Source organism: Schistocerca americana, chromosome 2, assembly GCF_021461395.2.
Source record: "Schistocerca americana isolate TAMUIC-IGC-003095 chromosome 2, iqSchAmer2.1, whole genome shotgun sequence".
NCBI classification, from domain to species: Eukaryota; Metazoa; Arthropoda; class Insecta; order Orthoptera; family Acrididae; genus Schistocerca; species Schistocerca americana.
The window spans coordinates 199888438-199909047 of NC_060120.1; the positions used below are offsets into that span (position 1 = coordinate 199888438).

At 39.1% G+C, this 20610-nt stretch overlaps 1 protein-coding gene across 2 annotated transcripts in view; it reads right to left on the reverse strand.

The window, feature by feature from the left end:
- LOC124596053 (integrin beta-PS-like) overlaps positions 1-20610 on the reverse strand; it is a 254844-nt gene that overhangs the window by 161760 nt on the left and 72474 nt on the right. For both annotated transcript variants that reach the window (XM_047135029.1, XM_047135028.1), the window contains exon 5: positions 211-381. In XM_047135029.1, the coding sequence (XP_046990985.1) occupies positions 211-381 (171 nt within the window). The remainder of the gene's footprint in view (positions 1-210; positions 382-20610) is intronic.

The following is a 20610-nucleotide window of genomic DNA, read 5'->3' on the forward strand; positions in this document are numbered from 1 at the left end:
GTATGATATTTTCCCTGAAAAGAATTCTCCTTAAGAAAGCAATATACAGATTATGAAAAGATACTAAACTGTAAAAATATGTATAAGTTTTCAATTTTTTTCTTTATAGAGTGATACTGCATTATTATTGAGTGTATATATTATAACTATTTTCACATGAACTAAGTATCTTTCAGTATGATTAATGCTTCAGAAGGCGGAACTGCTTACCTTTCCATCACCAGCAAAATGGAAAGGAGCATCAGATGAATATACAAGAAGATGTCGGGCTTTCTCACGCCATCCAATTTCCTCTGTACACACCATGGCCTGCATAATGGCATCAAATCCTCCTTCTGGGCTGTCCAAGTTCCCTGAGACTTTTGCATTTCCCACTTCTATCTAAATAATTCAGTATTGAAAACAGAACAATGTTTGTATGGTTGTACTAATGCAATAATGGAAAATTTACCAATTAATGAAAGAAAAACATTCATTTATCTATGGCAAAGGTATTGAATAGTGCATAAACACACAATTATTTGCAAAACCTACAAATGCTCCTATTTCTACTCAGTTTAGCCCCATCAGAAGCATAAGGGAAGTACCGTAGTGTGTGTGTGTGTGTGTGTGTGTGTGTGTGTGTGTGTGTGTGTGGAGAGAGAGAGAGAGAGAGAGAGAGAGAGAGAGCGGTGGGGGGGGGGGGGGGGGGGGGGGAGAGAGAGAGAGAGAGAGAGAGAGAGAGAGAGAGAGAGAGAGAGAGAAACTTAATGTTTTATCTGTATGGTAAATGGTTGTGTTTCTTTATGCCATTGCTTTGGACAGCTGTTGTGTTATAGATATGAAATCTACTTAGACAAGAAACATTACAAAAGATGAATCTCAAGTCTAGCAAGCAAGTCAAAATTGTCTCTTACATAAACAATACAGTTTGTAATAGAACTGATCAGTGACTTATTTGCATTATATTTTGCATTTGTCAATAGACATAAGCAAACTGAGTACTTCATACATACAAATACTCAGGATACCCGATGTACTTGGAGAACCAGATCACTTTATACACAGATATTTTTCCCAAATTATAAAAATATTTGCTTCTTTTCTTTTATCAGTAAACAAATCTTAAATGTATTATATACATTCTACTGCAGAAGTATTAAGATAGAAAATGTGGTGTCATCCAAAGAGTGAGGTCCCAAAGCAAGGCTGGTACCTCATGATACAATTGTAAGAAAAGATAGTTGCTGCAAGCCACATTGATCAATAAACTACACCCACAAATTTCACTACACTGCCACAATGGATCTTCTACTTACAGCCTAGTACAATACCACTCAGCCTCAGTTTGTAATTTCGAATAAGACAGCAGCACATCTAGCAGGCTAGCTGTGTGATTTATGCATTATGCAGAACACTATAAAAAGTTATTGTTAAACATAGTGAGAGACATGTATTTTGCCTGTATAAGTGGTATGTTTATGTTAAGAGACAGTTATGAATACTCATGATGTTCCTGTGACAGTGGATTGAACAAAGTTAAGCAATTCATCTTATCTATGTTGTAATAAATGCTTTATAGTATCCAGTTGGTCTCCTCCCAAAGAATAGTAAAGAACACACAATTGTAGCAACAATTGTGAGACTTTATGTATCTCTGTTGTTCAGAGAGCACAATATGCTCAGTCTAAAATTAATGCTACAGTTCAGAGCTAAGACAAACAGTAAACATAGAGGTGGAAACTTTCAGACTTGTGGTACACAGACATATACTACAGAATACTGTGAGGAAGACAAGTCCTTAGTGCTTTTCAAGGCTGCCCTTGTCAAGATGCAGAATTTTCCATTGTGGAAAGCAAATTCATATTCAAACAATGTTTTACAAGGAATGCCAGACTTGAGCAACAATTGAGTCCATGAGGGTGCACAACCACAGCATAGCTATCAAAAAGTGCATTCTGTATTGGTGAGGCCATTAAAGCCAGCACAAACAAAGGCTTTCACTTTTGCATCACAGTACTCTTCTGCTGTAGCACACAGACAGGAGAACAAACTTTTTTTTCAATTAGGAGTGGCTCAAAGACCAAATAAATTGCAATTAGATACTTGTGCATCTGTGTGTATAACAGGGTTGGTAGCCCACAGCTTCAGGAGCCTATTTCCATTTTGTCTGCATACAACAAACACAAAATTCCAGTACCTGGTATGCCTGGTATGTGCATATTTCCAGCTATTTTTCATGGAGTTGCGAAATGTGTATCATTTCATGTTCTCAGTTCTAGAAACAGATACAGGAAGTGCATTTTACTGTTAAAGACAATGCACAACCATTATTTTTTCATGCAAGGTGTGTCCCTCATGCAAAACATGAGCAGGTTGCTCAGTAACTGCAAAAATGGAAAGACAGTGGTGTTAACTAACCCATTTCTGCGTCAATGGGCAGTGCCCTTGGTAATTCTCAAAAAGCCATCAGGAGGTTTACATCTGTGTGCTCACTTTTAAGACAACAGTAAATCCATAAACCATGATGAATCTTTTCCTCTCCCATGGCCAGAGGAATTAATGGATAGATTGGAACAGGAAAAATTCTTTTCCAACACTGTTTTACATGAGGCCTTCTTTCAGTTACCATTGGGTGAACAGTTCATGCAATATTTTGTGATAAACACTCACCTACGTTCACTGCAGTTTCAGTGACTACTGCTCAGAAATGCTTCAGCACCTACTATTTTTCAACAGCTCCTGGAATAATGAACAGGAAAAGTTGCTTCCTGTACAAAATATTTGTACATTGTTGACATGGATCATAAAACAGCTAAACATTCAGCAAATGTAGACTGCTTGTTTCAGGTTCTTCCTGCAGCTAGCTTAAACAAAGAAAAGTACTCCTTCTTCCAAGAAGAACTTGACTATTTAGGACATGTAATAAATGCACAGGGAATTTGTCCTGTTATTTCACATTTGTCTTCAATTAGAGACCTGCCAGCACCCTGTAATATTAAAGTGATACAAGATGTCATGGGGAAGCTTAATCAATATACCAAAGCCATTTAAAAATGCTGCGCAAGTTGCTGCCATGCTGAACTGGCTGTGCTGGGAAAACATTCCTTTTTTGTGGTCCTAAGAATGTCAGGACACATTTCAGCACTTAAAAGACATGTTATTAAGTCAGTATTTGATACTTTATCATCCAGCTAAGCCTGTTGCATTAGCTGTGGATGTATCTTCTTATGGAATTGGAGCTGTGCTTTCCCACAGAATCAATTCTTCTGAATGGCCCATTCCTTTTGCCTTGTAAACTCTTAAAACAGTGCACTGTGGTTCTAGAAAGCTTGTAAAAGATGTGCTCATCATTATCCAAGACAGGCCCCAAAGACTGGTACTCTTCCACTCCACTCCACCACAATTTACCCTCCTGGGGAAGTTTCTTCATTGGTGGGACAAAGAATAGTGCTCTTCATCAAATCTACAAAACAGACATCACCAGTTTCACCACCTCATACTCTGAAAAATGATCCCTAACCCATACTATGGAATGGCAATGGAAAGTGTATTGCAGTTACCTAGTTTGATGTCTGAAGAGGAACAGAAAAAAAAGGAAACTTAAGGCTAACAAGATCATACGGCCAATTAATCAAAGGATTCTGAGATAACTGCTCCTTTCTGTAGCATGAGAATGGTTTCTACTTAACATAAAGTACAACACTAAAAGATATTCACACAATCAATGCCATATATTTTAAAAAATGTCTATCCCTACAAAACTCATTCAAGCACAGCTATCTACTCCCCAAGAAGATAGAAACCATCCCCAGGTGTGGTTAGAAAAGAACAGAAAAAAAATTCCTCTACAAAACTCAACATCTTGCTGCACAAAACTAAAAAAAAATTCTTAAATTTACTTTCTTTCCCCTATAATCCAAAGAAAAATTCATACTCTTCAAATCATTGGTAGGTTAGGTACAGTATTTATCATTTCAGTATCATTGGACTAGATATTGTGGCTACTGGATAAGGCATCTATAGAGACCAAGGAAAGGTGTAGGCTTCATTCAGTCATATTGCTAACCATAGTAATAACACTTCTGGTAATTCACACTATCAAGCCTGCAATATTACAACAGACATTTCACAGAGTAAGTGAGACCTTAGATTCAGATTCAGATTCTTTATTAGTCATTCAGCATTGTTACATGCAATAGACTTCGTCAGTTCACTTATCCTCACACAAGGATAACAAGAACAAAACCTTCAACACCATGGAAAATGTCTCTTGTCCCAGAGCTGTTACTCAAACTCACACTTAAAAAACACACTACTTCTCACCAGTTGGGTAAAAACCCTTTCAGAAAAATTTACAAATAAATCAACCAGTTCACTGCCTAACCTAACATTGTACATTAAGCTTTCCTATGAACCTTGGCATCAATGTACACAATACAATAAGTATACATTAAATACTGGCCCTTTGCTGAGGCATACTCTAACAAAATATTTCCTCACTATTCAACCATTGGGATAGCAACTTCAGAATATCCCATCATTATCATGAACTGTGCCTCTGTACCTCGATACAAAATCACATTTAAGTAACAATAACCTTTTTATGAGACAGACTGTAACACTTTACCCAAGGGCCCAGTAAGTTGTTAGAAGCTTTGCAATATATTTCTTATACCACAAATTCAGTTACAAATGGCCTCAAATCTTGAATGTTTATACATCCCTTTATCTTTACCAATCCCTGCATCAGTCAATACTATTGCATTCGGGTGTGGCATTTTAGTTACTAGAAATGGTCCCTCACACAATGGATACAATTTGCTTATAGCTTTCTGACCCATGCCTGGAATTCTTTGAACTGTTTGGCAGTGAACTGTGTTCCTCTAAATCACTGCAGTAAAGTTCATCCAGTCCAGGTCAAATGTTACTTTGTAAACTGTCCCATGAAATATTTGTATCACATGTGGCACTGTTTGTGAAATATCCTTGGTGCCATTGTTGACATGGTGAGGAAATGTGGCAAACAATGGCAGCATTATCAAGTACCCAAATGGTGCAGCAGATTTGCACAAAATCATGACACAGTTAAGTAGATGGGGTCACCACTGTAAGAAATGCAATACCAGCAGAAGTTCACAAGGAATAAATAGTACATGGAATGTGGTAGACAAATCCTTACTTTATTTGCTGGACAGAATTACTTCATGGTCTACACCAATCAGAGGTTTGACACATACTAAACCATCACAGATTTTATTGTTCACTCTACACACAGGGCAGTGATGTTTCATTTGTCAGTCAGAGGTGATGTATAGTCATTAGGTTGCCACAAACTGATAAATAATGTGAAACAATACATCATGTATCAAGGTGAAAATGACTTATGATGGATGCCCCATGCACTCTACAATTTTTACTATTCTGACTATTCTGTCTTAGCAAAATTGAATCATAATAATGTGTAATTTTTAATTTCTTGTGTATATATTTTGACCATTTGCTGAACTCTTCAATTTGAATTCCCATAGTGTGTTTTTACAAGTGTCTAGATAGCAGGAATTTTCTTCTGCATAGGATCATGTGTTGACTTACATTAATAATTTTGAGAGAATATTTGTTTAAAATGTATTTCAATCTTTAAACTATACATTGTACGTTTTACTTTAATAGACTAGTAATGTTACCAGAAAGTAATTTAATGATGTTTCTTTAGCTGATATTTTACTGATGCAAGTGGGACTGAAAATACCAATTAAAAATAGGAGAAAAAAAAACTGACTGTAAGTACTGTTATGAACTACTACCATGGACATAAAAACTAAGTGAAAGTGAGGTGAGATGAGATGAGGTCAAATTTGAATGTGACAACAAACACTAAATGAAAGGAACAATCATCACAATGCTAAAATGAGGACAATGAAGTATGTAATGCACACAGAAAATTATGATGAACTGCTTGTAGTTTTTAGAAGAAAAACTTAATTTTTTAATGATCAAACACTTGTAAAATACACTGAAGTGCAGTGTGTTGAAGGAATCCATTTATTTTACTTATTTTGATGGAAACCTTCCACTAGATGATTCTATATTTTTTCCTGTCTGATTTAATGTGTAGATTTGGTGAACCATTGTAAATTTTCAAGAGATTTGGTGCCTCTCTCATTTTTTTCATAAAAGACAGCTTGTAGGACTGTTTGGAAATTTACTGTAACATTCTGTGCATCATCATATGAGAGTGTAGATATTATGAAAAAACCTGAAATATGAACTGCTACCAAAAAGGTCCCAGAATGTGTATGTAGCTGGTGAATCTAGCTAGTACGATGAAATGCCACCAGGTGGTACCTCATACATCCTTTGAAAGTTAGTGGTTCAAGAGACTTTGTGCTGGGTGGCGACATTTAGTTTTTATGTACAGTTCCCCATTCTTGTTTATGATGCATCTTCTGAAATTAATGATGGCAGGTGTCTGGAAACAATGTGTGTGCATAAATCTTTGTTTCAGATGCAGAAAAACTACTACATGTACACATGATATGTTGATGTAGGTTTGTGGGGAAAACACCTTAGGTCACAGTCAAACTTACAACTGTTTTAATTATTCGCAAGAGGGCAGAACATTGTTTGAAAATGATTGCCGTTCATGAGAGCTGTCAATAAGAATTGGCCCTTAAAATGTAACTGTTGTTCAGAACATGGTGCTGGAAGATAGTAGGATATCATTCAGGATGCATGCAAAGATGTGGGGCTGTCTTACGGGATGTGTCAGAGGATTTTGTCCAACAAAAGTGGTGTACAGACAAATGGTTCCTCTCTCATGACAATGGAACGTCACACACTGCACTGATCACCCAGGAGTTCCTGGTTAAAAACAAAATGACATTTAATTGTACAGTTTTAGCCATGCAAAACCCAACTCACACTTTTCTCACATAAAATAATGGAAACTTTGGAACCAGCAAGTCAGGTAGGTGCAGTATGTCTTGATTTCCACAAAACTTTTGATTCAGCACCACATGTATGCTTACTGTCAGAGATACAATCATATGAAGTATCATGTGAAATTTGTGACTGCATTGAGGATTTTTGGTAGGAAGGATACAGCATGTTATCTTGGATGGAAAGCCACTGTCAAATATAGAAATAACTTTTAGTATGACCCAGTGAAGTGTGTTGGGACCCTTGCTGTTCTTGTTGTACATTAATGACCATGTGGACAATATCAATACAAAAATCAGACTATTTTCAGATGACATATTTATCTATAGTGAAGTACTGTCTGAAAGGTGCTGCATAAATATTCAGTCAGATATTGATAAGATTTCAAAGTGGTGCAAAAATTGGCAATTCGCTTTGAATTATCAGAAATGTAAAATTGAGCACTTCACAAAACAAAGAAAAATGTAGTACCCTGTGACTATAATATCACCACCTGCTGAGCTTATTTGAGTCTGTAAGAACTTTCTGAGTCATTAAAGCCTCTGATAAAAATCTCCAGCAGTGGAGGATAAAAGGTTAAGCACAGAATTATGCCTTGGGCCATGGCCTTATGGCCATAAATCAAATATCAGCAGTATCACAAAATGAGAATTGTTCCTCATCTGTGAAATTCAACCAACTTAGAACCAAGTGACTTTTTTTTATTTCCCACAATGAAATTCAAGTTAAAAATCCAAAGATTTCACATGTTTAAGGAGATTCATACACAACTGCAATTGGTATTAAAGAGGTTTATGAAAAATGTATTCCAAGGAGCTATCAGTTCATGGAAAAGCCCCAGGGAGCAGTGCATACAGCCCCAAGAGGACTACTCTGAAGGTGGTGGTGATAAATAGCATCAAGCTGTTAAGTGTAATTTATTTATTGATATATTCTGGGAACTTTGGTTAGTACCTCTTATTAGTAACAAATCTTGTGATGTATGATAATCTATCCGCAGTATATTTGCAAAATGTGTCAACAATGTCTTTCATCCCTGGGTCATTTTGAGATGACTCTTGATTATAAAAAATAAATTATTAGACTACATCTACAAAGAATGACGAGAGGCTACAAGTTATATTGGTACTTCAGACAATAATGTGGAGAAATGCTGTTGGATAATGTAGAGAGAGGTCATTTGTTTGGAATATGTGCTATGGTGATATGAATGTGACATGGAAGCTGTTATCACAGCACTTGTGTAACTGAGGAATTGTGTGGTTAGGTTGATGACTGTGGAGATTATGAGGTTATAGTTTATGATAATGGAAGCAGTCTGAGTTAATGATGATGAGTTTTGAAGCAAGTAGTTGTATTGATGATGTCAGGAAGTAATAGTAATGTTGATGATGTTGATTATTTTAGACTGATGACAGGGATTTTATGTGTTCTGAATTGTAAAATTTCATGTTCATTGTGTCAGCTTGGTGTATGTTTTGAGCAGAATGAGAACTAATTTTGTGCTGTTATTTGCAGTAGTTGGTTTATTAATGGTGTGATGATTTGATGATGTGGTAGTTGTGTGTCTGATGGTTTTGAAGTAAATTGAATTTCTGTTAATAGCTTTTGAATGACAGCTTTTTTAAATGTAAAATCTAAATGAAGCTGGATTTTTGAAAGCAATTTTTCAATTTTATTGCAACAGTGTATGTTTTTATTTAACTAATTCACTTTAAACTGTTTCTGCACACTCAATTATGTAAAAACAAATTTTACTTGCTACATTTAGCTCAACTTCAAACCATATTGACAATAATAAAGATTATTAGACTAAAAACATTTCATTTTGACTTCATTCATTCATCTACCTTCATGCACAGTTTGAACTGAATAATGCTTTAAAATATGGAAGTGGAACACTTCAAAACCTAGCCCAAATAGAAACTGAGCAACAATCGCCCCCCCCCCCCCCCCCCCAAAAAAAAAAAAACTGCAATTCTGTGCACGGTCTTTTCATATGTATTTCTTACAGTGCTTCCAAGCTGTAATGCTAATCAAATGCTATATGAGTACTGGCATTTTCTGCCAACCACTAAAAACCCCCAAGACAGTTTCATTACACAAGACAGGTGACAAATATGAGCTCAACATCTATCAAACCATGTTACTCCTACCAGCTGCATCTGTAAAAATTATATACTGCTTGTGAACTGCTGAGAAACAACTGACACTTGCTAAGGAACAACTGCCCATTGCTCCAGAACAACTGACAATTGCTACATAACATCTGACCAATGACAGTAAAAGGAAATGTATAGAGGGCAGGATGTGTTAACTACAAGAAGCATGTGCATGAACGCTCTGTATGCATTTGGCACTTCATGCAATATGCTTTGATGTAGGTTGTTGTGGAACCAATTAGTCTGACATTCTGTGTGGTATGGCAATATGTCTGCAAGACATCAATTGCGTGCCTATGAACATGGGCAGGCATATGGAAAGATCAAAGCCAGTCAAAGAGTCATTGCTGTGCTCACAATAGTGAGTGTACCAGAAAGTGTCATCTGAATTTTAAAACATAGGCAACTGAAGGTTTAAATGCTACATGAAAGCATGCCAGTGGTCGTAGAAGAACCTCCATACCACAAAAGGATTGATACATAGCCCTAGTGGTGAAAAGGAACAGACGTCTCACTCTTAGACAAATTCCTGCAGATCTTGCAGCCATTACCAGTACATGTGTCTCTGTCAGAATCATTTCACAGTGATTAAATCAGGCTGGTTTGTATGCTCAGAAGCCTGTTAAATGCATCTCTCTTCAACAGTGCTATCATCAAGAAAGAGTTCATTGGTGCAGGGATTGTGTAGGTTTGGGGTCAGCAACAGTGGTCCAGAGCGATGTTCTCCAACGATTCCTGCTTCACTGTGGCAAGTGATTCTGGCCACCAGTTAACATGAAGAGAAAGAGGAACATGTTACAAATCACTGAATGTTCATGAATGTCATTAGTATGACCTAGACACAAGGGTGTGGCCAGGCATAATTCACAATGGCCGAACACGATTGCATATCTTTGGATGTTGTATCATTACAAGTAGGTAGGTAGTTAGTGTTTAACGTCCCGTCAACAACGAGGTCAATAGAGATGGAGCGCAAGCTCGGGTTAGGGAAGGATTGGGAAGGAAATCAGCCGTGCCCTTTCAAAGGAACCATCCCAGCATTTGCCTGAAACGATTTTAGGGAAATCACAGAAAACCTAAATCAAGATGGTTGGAGACGGGATTGAACCGTCGTCCTCCCGAATGTGAGTCCAGTGTGCTAACCACTGCGCCACCTCACTCGTATCATTACAGCATAGTGCTATTGCAGGAAGACTATTCTGTTTCGTGTCCATCTGTTTTTAGGTGCAGTAGATCCTGACTTTAAGTTTATGGACAACAATGCCCACCCATACCAGACAGCTGAAGTATCGGACATAATGGCAAATGAAGATGCTGAACTTATGGAACGGCCTACATACTTCCTGGACTTAAACCCTACAGAACATGCCTGGGATGCTTTTGGCAGATGTTTTTCTCAATGAACACCCCCTCCCTGAATCATTCAAGAATTGAAAACTGCCTTGAGAGAGAAGGGAACAATATCCATCAAGGACTCCTCCCACAGTTTGGTAGCCAGCATAACCCACAGGTGCAAAATGTGCATTGGTGTCCAAAGAGGGCATATCCCTTACTAAGAATCCATTATCAACCTTTATTATGGGAGTCTGACCTGTGTCAAACATGAATGCTATTTAGTGTGTCATCCTGCTCTCGCATGGAGTGTAATCTGTACCATTTTTCATTATAAAAATATCACTCCACCTTTATTACATATGTATTGTGTTTCATGTCATCCATCTTTGCCTTTGAATACTCCTGTCCAATGATATCTCAGTTCCTTAGCAACTGTCAAGCAATGCATATACCACACATAAAAGAAAGGTTTTGCATCAGCGCGGTTCCCACAACTCCAGAAAAAAGGTGCTGACTGTGGATACTGTATCACAAACACAGTCCTTTTGATTGTTCAGAGATGTCACTCAGCCTACCCAAAGATGTAAACAACCATGCAGGAGCAGTGCCTGTTAGATGGAGGGGGTCTGACAGCCAGTCAGTTCCAGTCATTCCACCAGGAAGGAGGTACACAGCTCATGTTGTCTGTTGTTCAACCATGCCTAGATGGTCAGTAATGTGGTTTGATTGCATGCACATTGTTACCTCGTGCCAGGAAGAGCTCTCAACAAGGGAAGTGTCCAGGCATCTCGGAGTGAACCAAAGCAATGTTGTTCAAACATGGAGGAGATGCAGAGAGACAGAATCTGTTGATGACATGGCTCGCTCATGCTGCCCAAGGACTTCTACTGCAGTGGATGACCACTACTTATGGATTAAGGCTCAGAGGAACCCTGAAAGCAATGCCACCATGTTGAATAATGCTTTTTGTGCAACTACAGGACATCATGTTATGACTCAAACTGTGTGCAATAGGCTGTATGATGTGCAACTTCACTCCCAATGTCCATGGCGAGGTCCATCTTTGCAACCACGACACCATGCAGTGCGGTACAGATGGTCCCAACAACACGCCGAATGGACCACTCAGGATTGGCATCACTTCCTCTTCACCAATGAGTGTCGCATATGTCTTCAACCAGACAATTGTCGGAGACATGTTTGGAGGTAGCCTGGTCAGGCTGAACACCTTAGACACACTGTCCAGCGAGTGCAGTAAGGTGGAGGTTCCCTGCTGTGTTGGGGTGGCATTACGTGGGGCTGACATATGCCTCTGTGGTCATGGAAGGCACCGTAATGGCTATACCATAAGTGAATCCTTCAACCAACAGTGCAACCATATCGGCAGCATATTTGCGAGGTATTCGTCTTCATGGACAACAATTCACACCCCCATTGTGCACATCTTGTGAATGACTTCCTTCAGGATAATGGTATTGCTTGACTAGAGTGGGCACAATGTTCTCCAGACATTAACCCTATGGAACATGTCTGGGATAGATTGAAAAGGGCTGTTTATGGACGACATGACACACCAACCACTCTGAGGGATCTACGCTGAATCACCGTTGAGGAATGGGACAATCTGGACCAACAGTGCCTTGATGAACTTGTGGACAGTATGCCGCAATGAATACAGGCATGCATCAACGCAAGAGCACATGCTACTGGGTATTTGAGGTACCGGTGTGTACAGCAACGTGGACCACCACCTCTGAAGGTCTTACTGTATGGTAGTACAACATGCAATGTGTGGTTTTCATGAGCAATAAAAAGGGTGGAAATGACGTTTATATTCATATCTATTCCAGTTTTCTGTACGTGTTCTGGAACTCTTGGAACCGAGGTGAATCAAAACTTTTTTTGATGCATTTAACTGAGTAATGCCCTTTGCTGAAAGTAACTCCATACTAAGAGAAGCGCAGCTTCACTTTTGGAAAACCAAATCTATCAAAGAGGCTCTCTATTCATTTACTAACCAGATAGTACATGCATTTAATGAAAAACAATATGCTATTGACTTTTTTGTTGATCTTAGGAGGCATTTGAACTAGTCAGTCACACTCTGCTCCTACACAAAGTGGGTGCTTTTGTTGCAAGAAGAATATGTTATGATGTCGTTTCAGTTGTATCTAGCAAACAGAGGGCAGCTGATACAAATAACAACACATGATGGAAGAATAACTCATTTAGATAATACCTTCAGTTGTGATTATATTAAGCCTAGATCAATGTAAATAATCTAGTATGATTTAAAAACATGTATTGTAAATCACTATGACTTGTCCAATATCATATTGTATACATTGTACAACAAATGATCAAAAGCACCAATAAAAATGTAATGTAATAAAATACTAGTTACCTCAGGAGTCCCACAGAGCTTAACCTTGGGGCTCCTCCTCTTTCCACTCTTCATTAATGACTTCCCAGAAAACCTACCATCAATAGTACCCTTGTTGTTCAAGAATGTCATGAACCTCTTCTATTATAACTTTTCTCCATGGCAGATAGAACTGACTTAGTTGAGAACAGTTTATTGTATTGGCTCTCTGATAACATATAACTTAACACGGATAAAAGAGCACATATGATATTCTCCCTACTGAAGAACCACACAAAACATATAGAACCATTAGTCATAGGCACTAAAGTTATTGAACAGGTTAGTCAGACTAAATTCCTCATGCTGTGAATAACAAACTACAATGGAATATCTACAGAAATAAACTATTGTGCAAAATGAGTAGTTTCTGCTATGCCTTTAGAGTTCTCGATCAAAGGTGTGACTTGAGTACCATTAGAACTGTATGATTTATCTATTTGACTCAGTAATTTCATATGGCATTCCTTTCTAGGGTCAATACACATGAAAATATTTTTTTTGCAACAATGAATTGTCAAGATCATGACATGATTGCCACCACATGCACCTATCTAGCCAAGTGTTTGGATAAATTACCTATCTGATTCATATACTTCATAGAAAATGTTTCATATCTAACTATGAACTGATATCTCTTTGAGGCAAATAATGATGTGCATGGTCACTACACCTATGCCGGTGGTAACATTCTACACCCACCCCTTCAGCCTACAAATTGCAACATCCCTCCTATATAAAAGATACTGAACATTTCCTCCACTTATTCTCTACAGTTCCTGTTCCTTTACCACATGGTAACCTGCTCATCACTATTGATGCCACCTCTCCTTATATTAACATCCCCAATGCCCATGGCCTTACCAATATTGCACACTACTTTTTCAGACACCCATCAGATTCGAAATTTACAACCTCATTCCTAGCCACCATGACCAATTACTTCTCCTTTGTAGGCATCAGCTACAAATAAATCTGAGGTATTGCTATGAGCAACAGCATAGCACAATCCTAGGCCAACCTACTCATCTAGAGGAATCTTTCCTACCTCACCTGGTTCAGATTCATTGATGACATCTTCATGACTTGAATTGTGGGTGAGGACATCCTATTCACAATCCTACACAACCTCAATACCTTCTCCCCTATTTGCTTCACTTTGTCCTACTCAACATAACAGGCCACCTTCCTCAATGTTGCCCTCCTCCTCAAAGATGGCTACACCAGTACCTCTGTCCATACCAAACCAACCAACCGCCAGCAATACCTCCACTTCAACAGCTGCCACCAATTCCATACCAAGAAGCCCTTCCATACAGCCTAGCCACCCACTGCCGTCACATCTGTAGTGACGAGTGACCACTCTTCAAATATACCTAGGGTCTCACTGAGGTCTTCACAAATTGTAATTACCCTTCCAGCCTTGTACAAACACAGATCTCCCATGTCTTATGTTTCCAGTCACCACCACCTCTCAAAGTTCCGCACTCCAGCCAGAGAGAACCATTCTCCTCAGGACTCAGTATCACCCAGGACTGGAGCAACTATATCACAGTCTCCATCAGCTTTTCAACTACTTCTTGTCATGCCCTGAAATGAGGAAATTTCTGCCTAGTATCCTCCCTCCCCTTCCCCCTCCCCCCCCCCCTCCACACACACAGTGTTATTCCACCACCCACCAACCCTACACAACATCCTACGCCATCCGTACAAAAACCCCCACTTCCAGCTCCTTGCCTCATCGCTCATATCCCTGTAATAGACCAAGATACAAGACTTGTCCCGTACAGCCTCCCACCACCACCTACTCCAGTCTGGTCACAAGCATCATCCATCCCATCAAAGGCAGGGCTACCTGTGAAACTAGTCAAGTGATCTACAAGCTAAGCTGCAGCCACTGTGCTGCATTCTACATGAACATGAAAACCAACAAGCTGTCTGTCCTCATGAATGTACACCAAAAAACTATGACCATGAAACAGCTGGACCACACAACTGCTGAGCATGCCACCCAACAAGATGTTCTCCATTTCAGTGACTGCTGCACAGGCAGAGTCATCTGGTCTTTCCCACCAAAACCAGATTTTCTGAACTGCACAGATGGGAACTCTCCCTGCAATATATCATACATTCTCATAACACCCTGGCCTCAACCTCCATCAGTCACTGTCCTTCACCCACTTATCCCCTTCCTTTCCCTTTCCAGAACTACACAGCCCTCTATTCCACCAACACACCCACAGTCTTTTGACTTCTCTCCTTTCCTGCTATCCCCTCCTCCCCCCCGCCCACCACCCTCTCTCTAACGTCACGACAGCAACTAACTGCCCTACCCTCTCTCCACCTCATCCCTATGGGCAAATAATAAATCACTCTTTAATGAGGACAATAATGATTAAAAAATAAATTTAAAAAAAAACAATATAATACATACCAGTACCTGTGTTACGTGTGCGTATGTAGGCACACATTTGCAAGTTGCCAGAGTATAAGTTAAATTTTAAAGAAATTGTACACAGTCCTTTGTTTTAAAATAGAACCTCATTTTTTAGCAGCAGTGTCACGCCATCTTCTAAGTAGCATGTCATCAGCTGGAGTAGTTTCCACCTGTTGCCTGATATAATGCAATGCCACATCTAGCGTTGCCAAATCCTTAGTGTGAGTGATCACTGGTATATTTTCTTCACATAATTTCTCATCATAATTTTCTTCAGCAGGTTCACTAATCATTTCAACAGTTGCAAAATATCTCACTTCAAACTGTTCATCACTGTTCATAAATACTGAAACATCACTTATATTCACATTTTACATCCTGCAAGCTTTTCCATCAGTTCTGCCAATGGTAGGTCATCTTCGTCTGTACTGTAAGTATCCATTTCAGCGCATAAAGCCTTGCTCCATGACTTTTTTAGTGTGTGTGCCTTTATGTCAAACTATGAATCAGCTATCCAGTAAACTACATCTTTCAACATAGTTTTTTTTTTTTTTTTTTTTTTTTTTTTATTTCTCAGAATTGTAAATTTTAGGGGGAAAGAACATTGCACAAATACTGTCACGTTGTACTTCTTCTTCATCAGGGTGTGAAGCAATGATGTCAAGTGTTAAGACTGCTTTGGAAGGGAAGCACTACTTCTTTAGGTATCTTTTGTTCTCTAGAACAAAATCTTCAAAAAAACACTTCTTAAAAATATTTTTGTCCATCCAAGCAGATTTTTGATGGACATAAGTAGCAGGCAGTGCAGAAGTAGTAATATTTTCTAAAAAAAAATTGTTCAAATGGCTTTGAGCACTATGGGACTTAACAGCTGAGGTCATAAGTCCCCTAGAACTTAGAACTACTTAAACCTAACTAACCTAAGGACACCACACACATCCATGCCAAGGCAGGATTCAAACCTGTGACCGTAGTGGTCGCGCGGTTCCAGACTGAAGAACCTAGAGCTGCTTGGCCACCCCGGCCAGCAGTATTTTCTAAACCTCTAGGCTTAGCAGACTTTCCTATTACCTGTAGCTTCAATTTGAAGTCCCCACTTGGATTCGATGCAGCAATAACTGTTAACCTCTCTTTATATTTTTTGTAGCCCAGGTCAACCTTTTGTTCTTTTGAAGCTGGAGTTTTAGATGGAAGCATTTCCAATTTAGCCCTGTTTCATCACAGTTTTACAATTGATCAGGAGTAAGACTTTCTTCATGTATAATTGTTCTTAACTTCTCACAAAATTGTGTAACAGTTTGAGAATCTGCAGAAAGTTTTCCACCACAAATTTCAAGCTGCCTTATACTGTACCACTTCTTCCACCCATCCAACCATCCTGAACTTGCACTAAAATCATTCTCACCTTCCTTTAACTCATTTATAGAAAAATGCAGCTTTTTCTTGTAGAGTATGCCCTGAAATTGAATTTCCTTTTTGTCTTTGTTGAGGAAATCAAATGAAAAAGTTTTCAATCATTTTTTCATACTCACATTTCTCTACTGACTTCCATTTAAATGATGAAACAAAACACTTATAACAATGGAAACAATCAATTATTGACAAAATTATTTATGTGTATGTTTGTGTTTGTTTGTGTGTCTATCGACGTGCCAGCGCTTTCATTTGGTAAGTCACATCATCTTTGTTTTTAGATATAAATTATTTAATTGGATCAATAAAAAACGTACTAAGTGGCAGCAGAACACACACATAAAAGACAGTTGTAATTGGCAGGTTTTGGAGCCACTGGCTCTTTCTTCAGGCAGAAAAGTTGAAGGGGAAGGAAGAGGGGTAAAGGAAAAGGACTGGAGAGGTCTAGGAAAAGGGGTAGATCTCAGGAAAGTCACCCAGGGAAGACTTCCTGTACAGGATGAGAAGGAAATACTGATTGTGGGGGACTGCATCAGATGAGATTTGAAAACCTGAGAGCTTATTGGTGGCAGACAGGGTAATCAGAGAGAGATTACTGCTTAAACATCATGCATGAGTTAATAAGAGTGAAAAGTTAAGTGCATTGTAAGAAACAGCGCAGGGAGAGAAGCAGTGAAATATATATGGGAAAGACAACGAAAGATGTATAAAACTTAAATGGAGTGAAGCAAATAGTAGTTACAGTAAAGAGATGCTGAGATAGAAGAAAGTAACATAAATTAAAGTCCAGGTGGGTGGTGACATTTTGTAGTGCTAGTTCCCACCTGTGGAGTTCTGAGTAACTGGGGAAGACTCCAGATGGCGCGTGTGGTAAAACAGGTGCCGAGGTCAAGAATTTCATGCTGCAGAGCATGCTCTGCAACAGGATATTGTGAATTGCCAGTACACACTCTCTGCCTATGCCCATTCATCCTAACTGATAAGTTAGTGGTAGTCATGCCAATGTAGAAGGCTGAACAGTGTTTACATAACACCTGGTATATGATGTGTTGTTTCGCAGGTGGCTCTCCCCTTGATAGTATACATTTTGCCAGTTACAGGGCTATTGTAGGTGTGTCATAGGAGGGTGCATAGGGTGAGTCTTGCAGTGGGGATAGTCACAAGGGTAGGAGCCATAATGTAGGGAGATGGGTGCAGAAGGAGCATATGGTCTGACAAGAATATTGTGGAGACTGGGAGGGTGACGGAAAGCTATTGTAGGTGTGGTGGGCAAAATTGCAATACACCACTATTCTCACCTCAGCCTCCACTGCACATAATTACATCACCAGCCTAGTTAAAAAGCAGATTTCCCAGGCCATCGCATCCAGTCCTGGTACTGCTGATTCCTCCAAGAAACATCTTTGGAGCACACCATTGGTGACTTAGCATTATCCTCATCTGGAATATGTTAATCAGCTACTTCGATAGGGCAATGACTTCCTAAACTCATGCCTTGAAATGAGATCCATTCTGTCTGAAATTTTCCCCCACCACACCTAGAATTGCTTTCTGTTGCCCTCCCAATCTCCGCAATATTATTGTCAGACCCTATGCAGCTTCTGCACCCATCTGCCTACACTATGACTCCTACCCCTGTGGCCATCCCTGGTGTGAGACTTGGCTTATGCAGCCTCCTACCACCCACCTATAATAGCCCTGTAACTGGCAAAATGTATATGATCAAAGGGAGAGCCACCTGCGAAATTACATGTCATATATCAGCTGTTACGTAAACACTGTTCACCCTTCTACATTGGCATCACTACCACCAAGTTATCAATTAGGATGAATGGGTACAGGCAGAGGGTGTATAATGGCAACTCACAATATCCTGTTGCAGAGCATGCTTTACAACACCTATTTCACCACATGCACCACCTGAATTCTTCCCCTAGACACCAGTCTCTCGGAACCCCACAGGTGGAACTAGCACTACAACATGTCCTTGTTTCTTGCCACCCACCTGGACTTAATTTATGTTAATTTCTTCCATCTCAGCATTTCTTTACCATAACTACTTTTTGCTTCCTCTTTTTTAGTTTTCTACATCTTTCATTGCCTTTCCCATCTATTTTTCAGTGCCCCCCCCCCCCCCCCATGTTACATACAGTGCACTTAGCTTTGCACTTTTATTAACTCATGCATGATGTTTAAGCAGTAATCTCTCTCTGCATATTACCCTGTCTTCCACCTATAAGCTCTCAGGTTTTCAAATCTCATCCAATACAGTCCCCAACAATCAGTATTTCCTTCTCATCCCGTATAGTAAGTCTCCCCTGACCCACAGTTCTGGGTAACTTTCCCAAGATCTACCCCTTTTCCTAGACCTCTCTATTCCTTTTCCTTCCCCCTCTTCCTAATCCTTCATCCCTTCTGCCAAAATAAGGAGCCACTGTCTCCGAAAACTTGCCAATTACAACCACCTTTTATGTGTGTGTTCTGCTGCCACTTGGTGAGTAGAAATAGAACAATTGTTTGATGAAAATTTCTCAATTTTGTCTCTGTTTCTACACCAATCTCCAAATGTCACTTCACTAACTCCATACTCAGCATCAAGTTTTCTTAATGTTTCTCCTTTGTCTTGTCTTTTCAAAGCTTCTAGTTTCCAATCAACAGCACAAATTTTCTCTTACTTTTACCACTCATTGCAGTGCATGAATTAATACATTAAGAAACACACAGTTACATATGTACAGTACACTATACATACACACAACACTTTAAAATTAACATGACTCAGGTGGGTCCATTACAGTATAAATATTACTACACAACCAACTACAGTACCTACAACAATGGTCAGCCAAGGTAGTAAAATGTGTAATGTATTGTTACTTAGGCACTGTGTCGCAATGACCACTGTTTCTAAGTAGGCACAACAATATGGGTAACAGTACAGATGGTATGCACTGTACAACTGATTGTCAGGTAGTCCCAGTTAGCAAAGTGTTGACAAAGAAAGAGCGAGCACGCTCCTCAGAAACTAATGGTACCTGTCCATCTATAATAGAAATGCATCAGCAGTCTGAGGCCAATATATGGAAAATTGCAAGAAAGTTCAAAATGTTCAAAAATGCATAGAACATACATGTGGAAAAAGTACAAAAACAGGTTTTTACTCTAGTTTTTTGTAAAATTTTGATTTTCTTATGACAAGTTTGAATTACAAGGAATCTCAAAATATCGGGGACCTACTGTTTCACAATTTCGAACATATTCCCTCTAAACGCAAAAATGTGAAATTATCTTTCAAGGTATGTTTTAATGCTAAAAAGTGAAACTGGGCAAAAATAAAAAAATACATTTTGGATAATTTTGCCACTTCTACAAACCCACCAAGTTCCATCAAGATTGTTTGTTTACATTTGAGAATATTACCTTGTGAGTAAATGATATGACAGTGTAGGGCATATATGACTCACACTCCATACTGAATTACCTTGCTCAGTCCAAAATAATAAGGACTGCTTCAGAAAGAACATTACCGAATAATGGTCCACAAGTTATTTTTATTCTGCTGCCAAAGTTATGTTGTTGTTTGTTGTTGTGGTCTTCAGTCCTGAGACTGGTTTGATGCAGCTCTCCTTGCTACTCTATCCTGTGCAAGTTTCTTCTTCTCCCAGTACCTACTGCAGCCTACATCCTTCTGAATCTGCTTAGTGTATTAATCTCTTGGTCTCCCTCTATGGTTTTTACCCTCCACGCTACCCTCCAATAATAAATTTGTGATCCCTTGATGCCTCAGAACATGTCCTACCAACCGGTCCCTTCTTCTCGTCAAGTTGTACCACAAACTCCTCTTCTCCCCAATTCGATTCAATACCTCCTCATTAGTTATGTGATCTACCCATCTAATCTTCAGCATTCTTCTGTAGCAC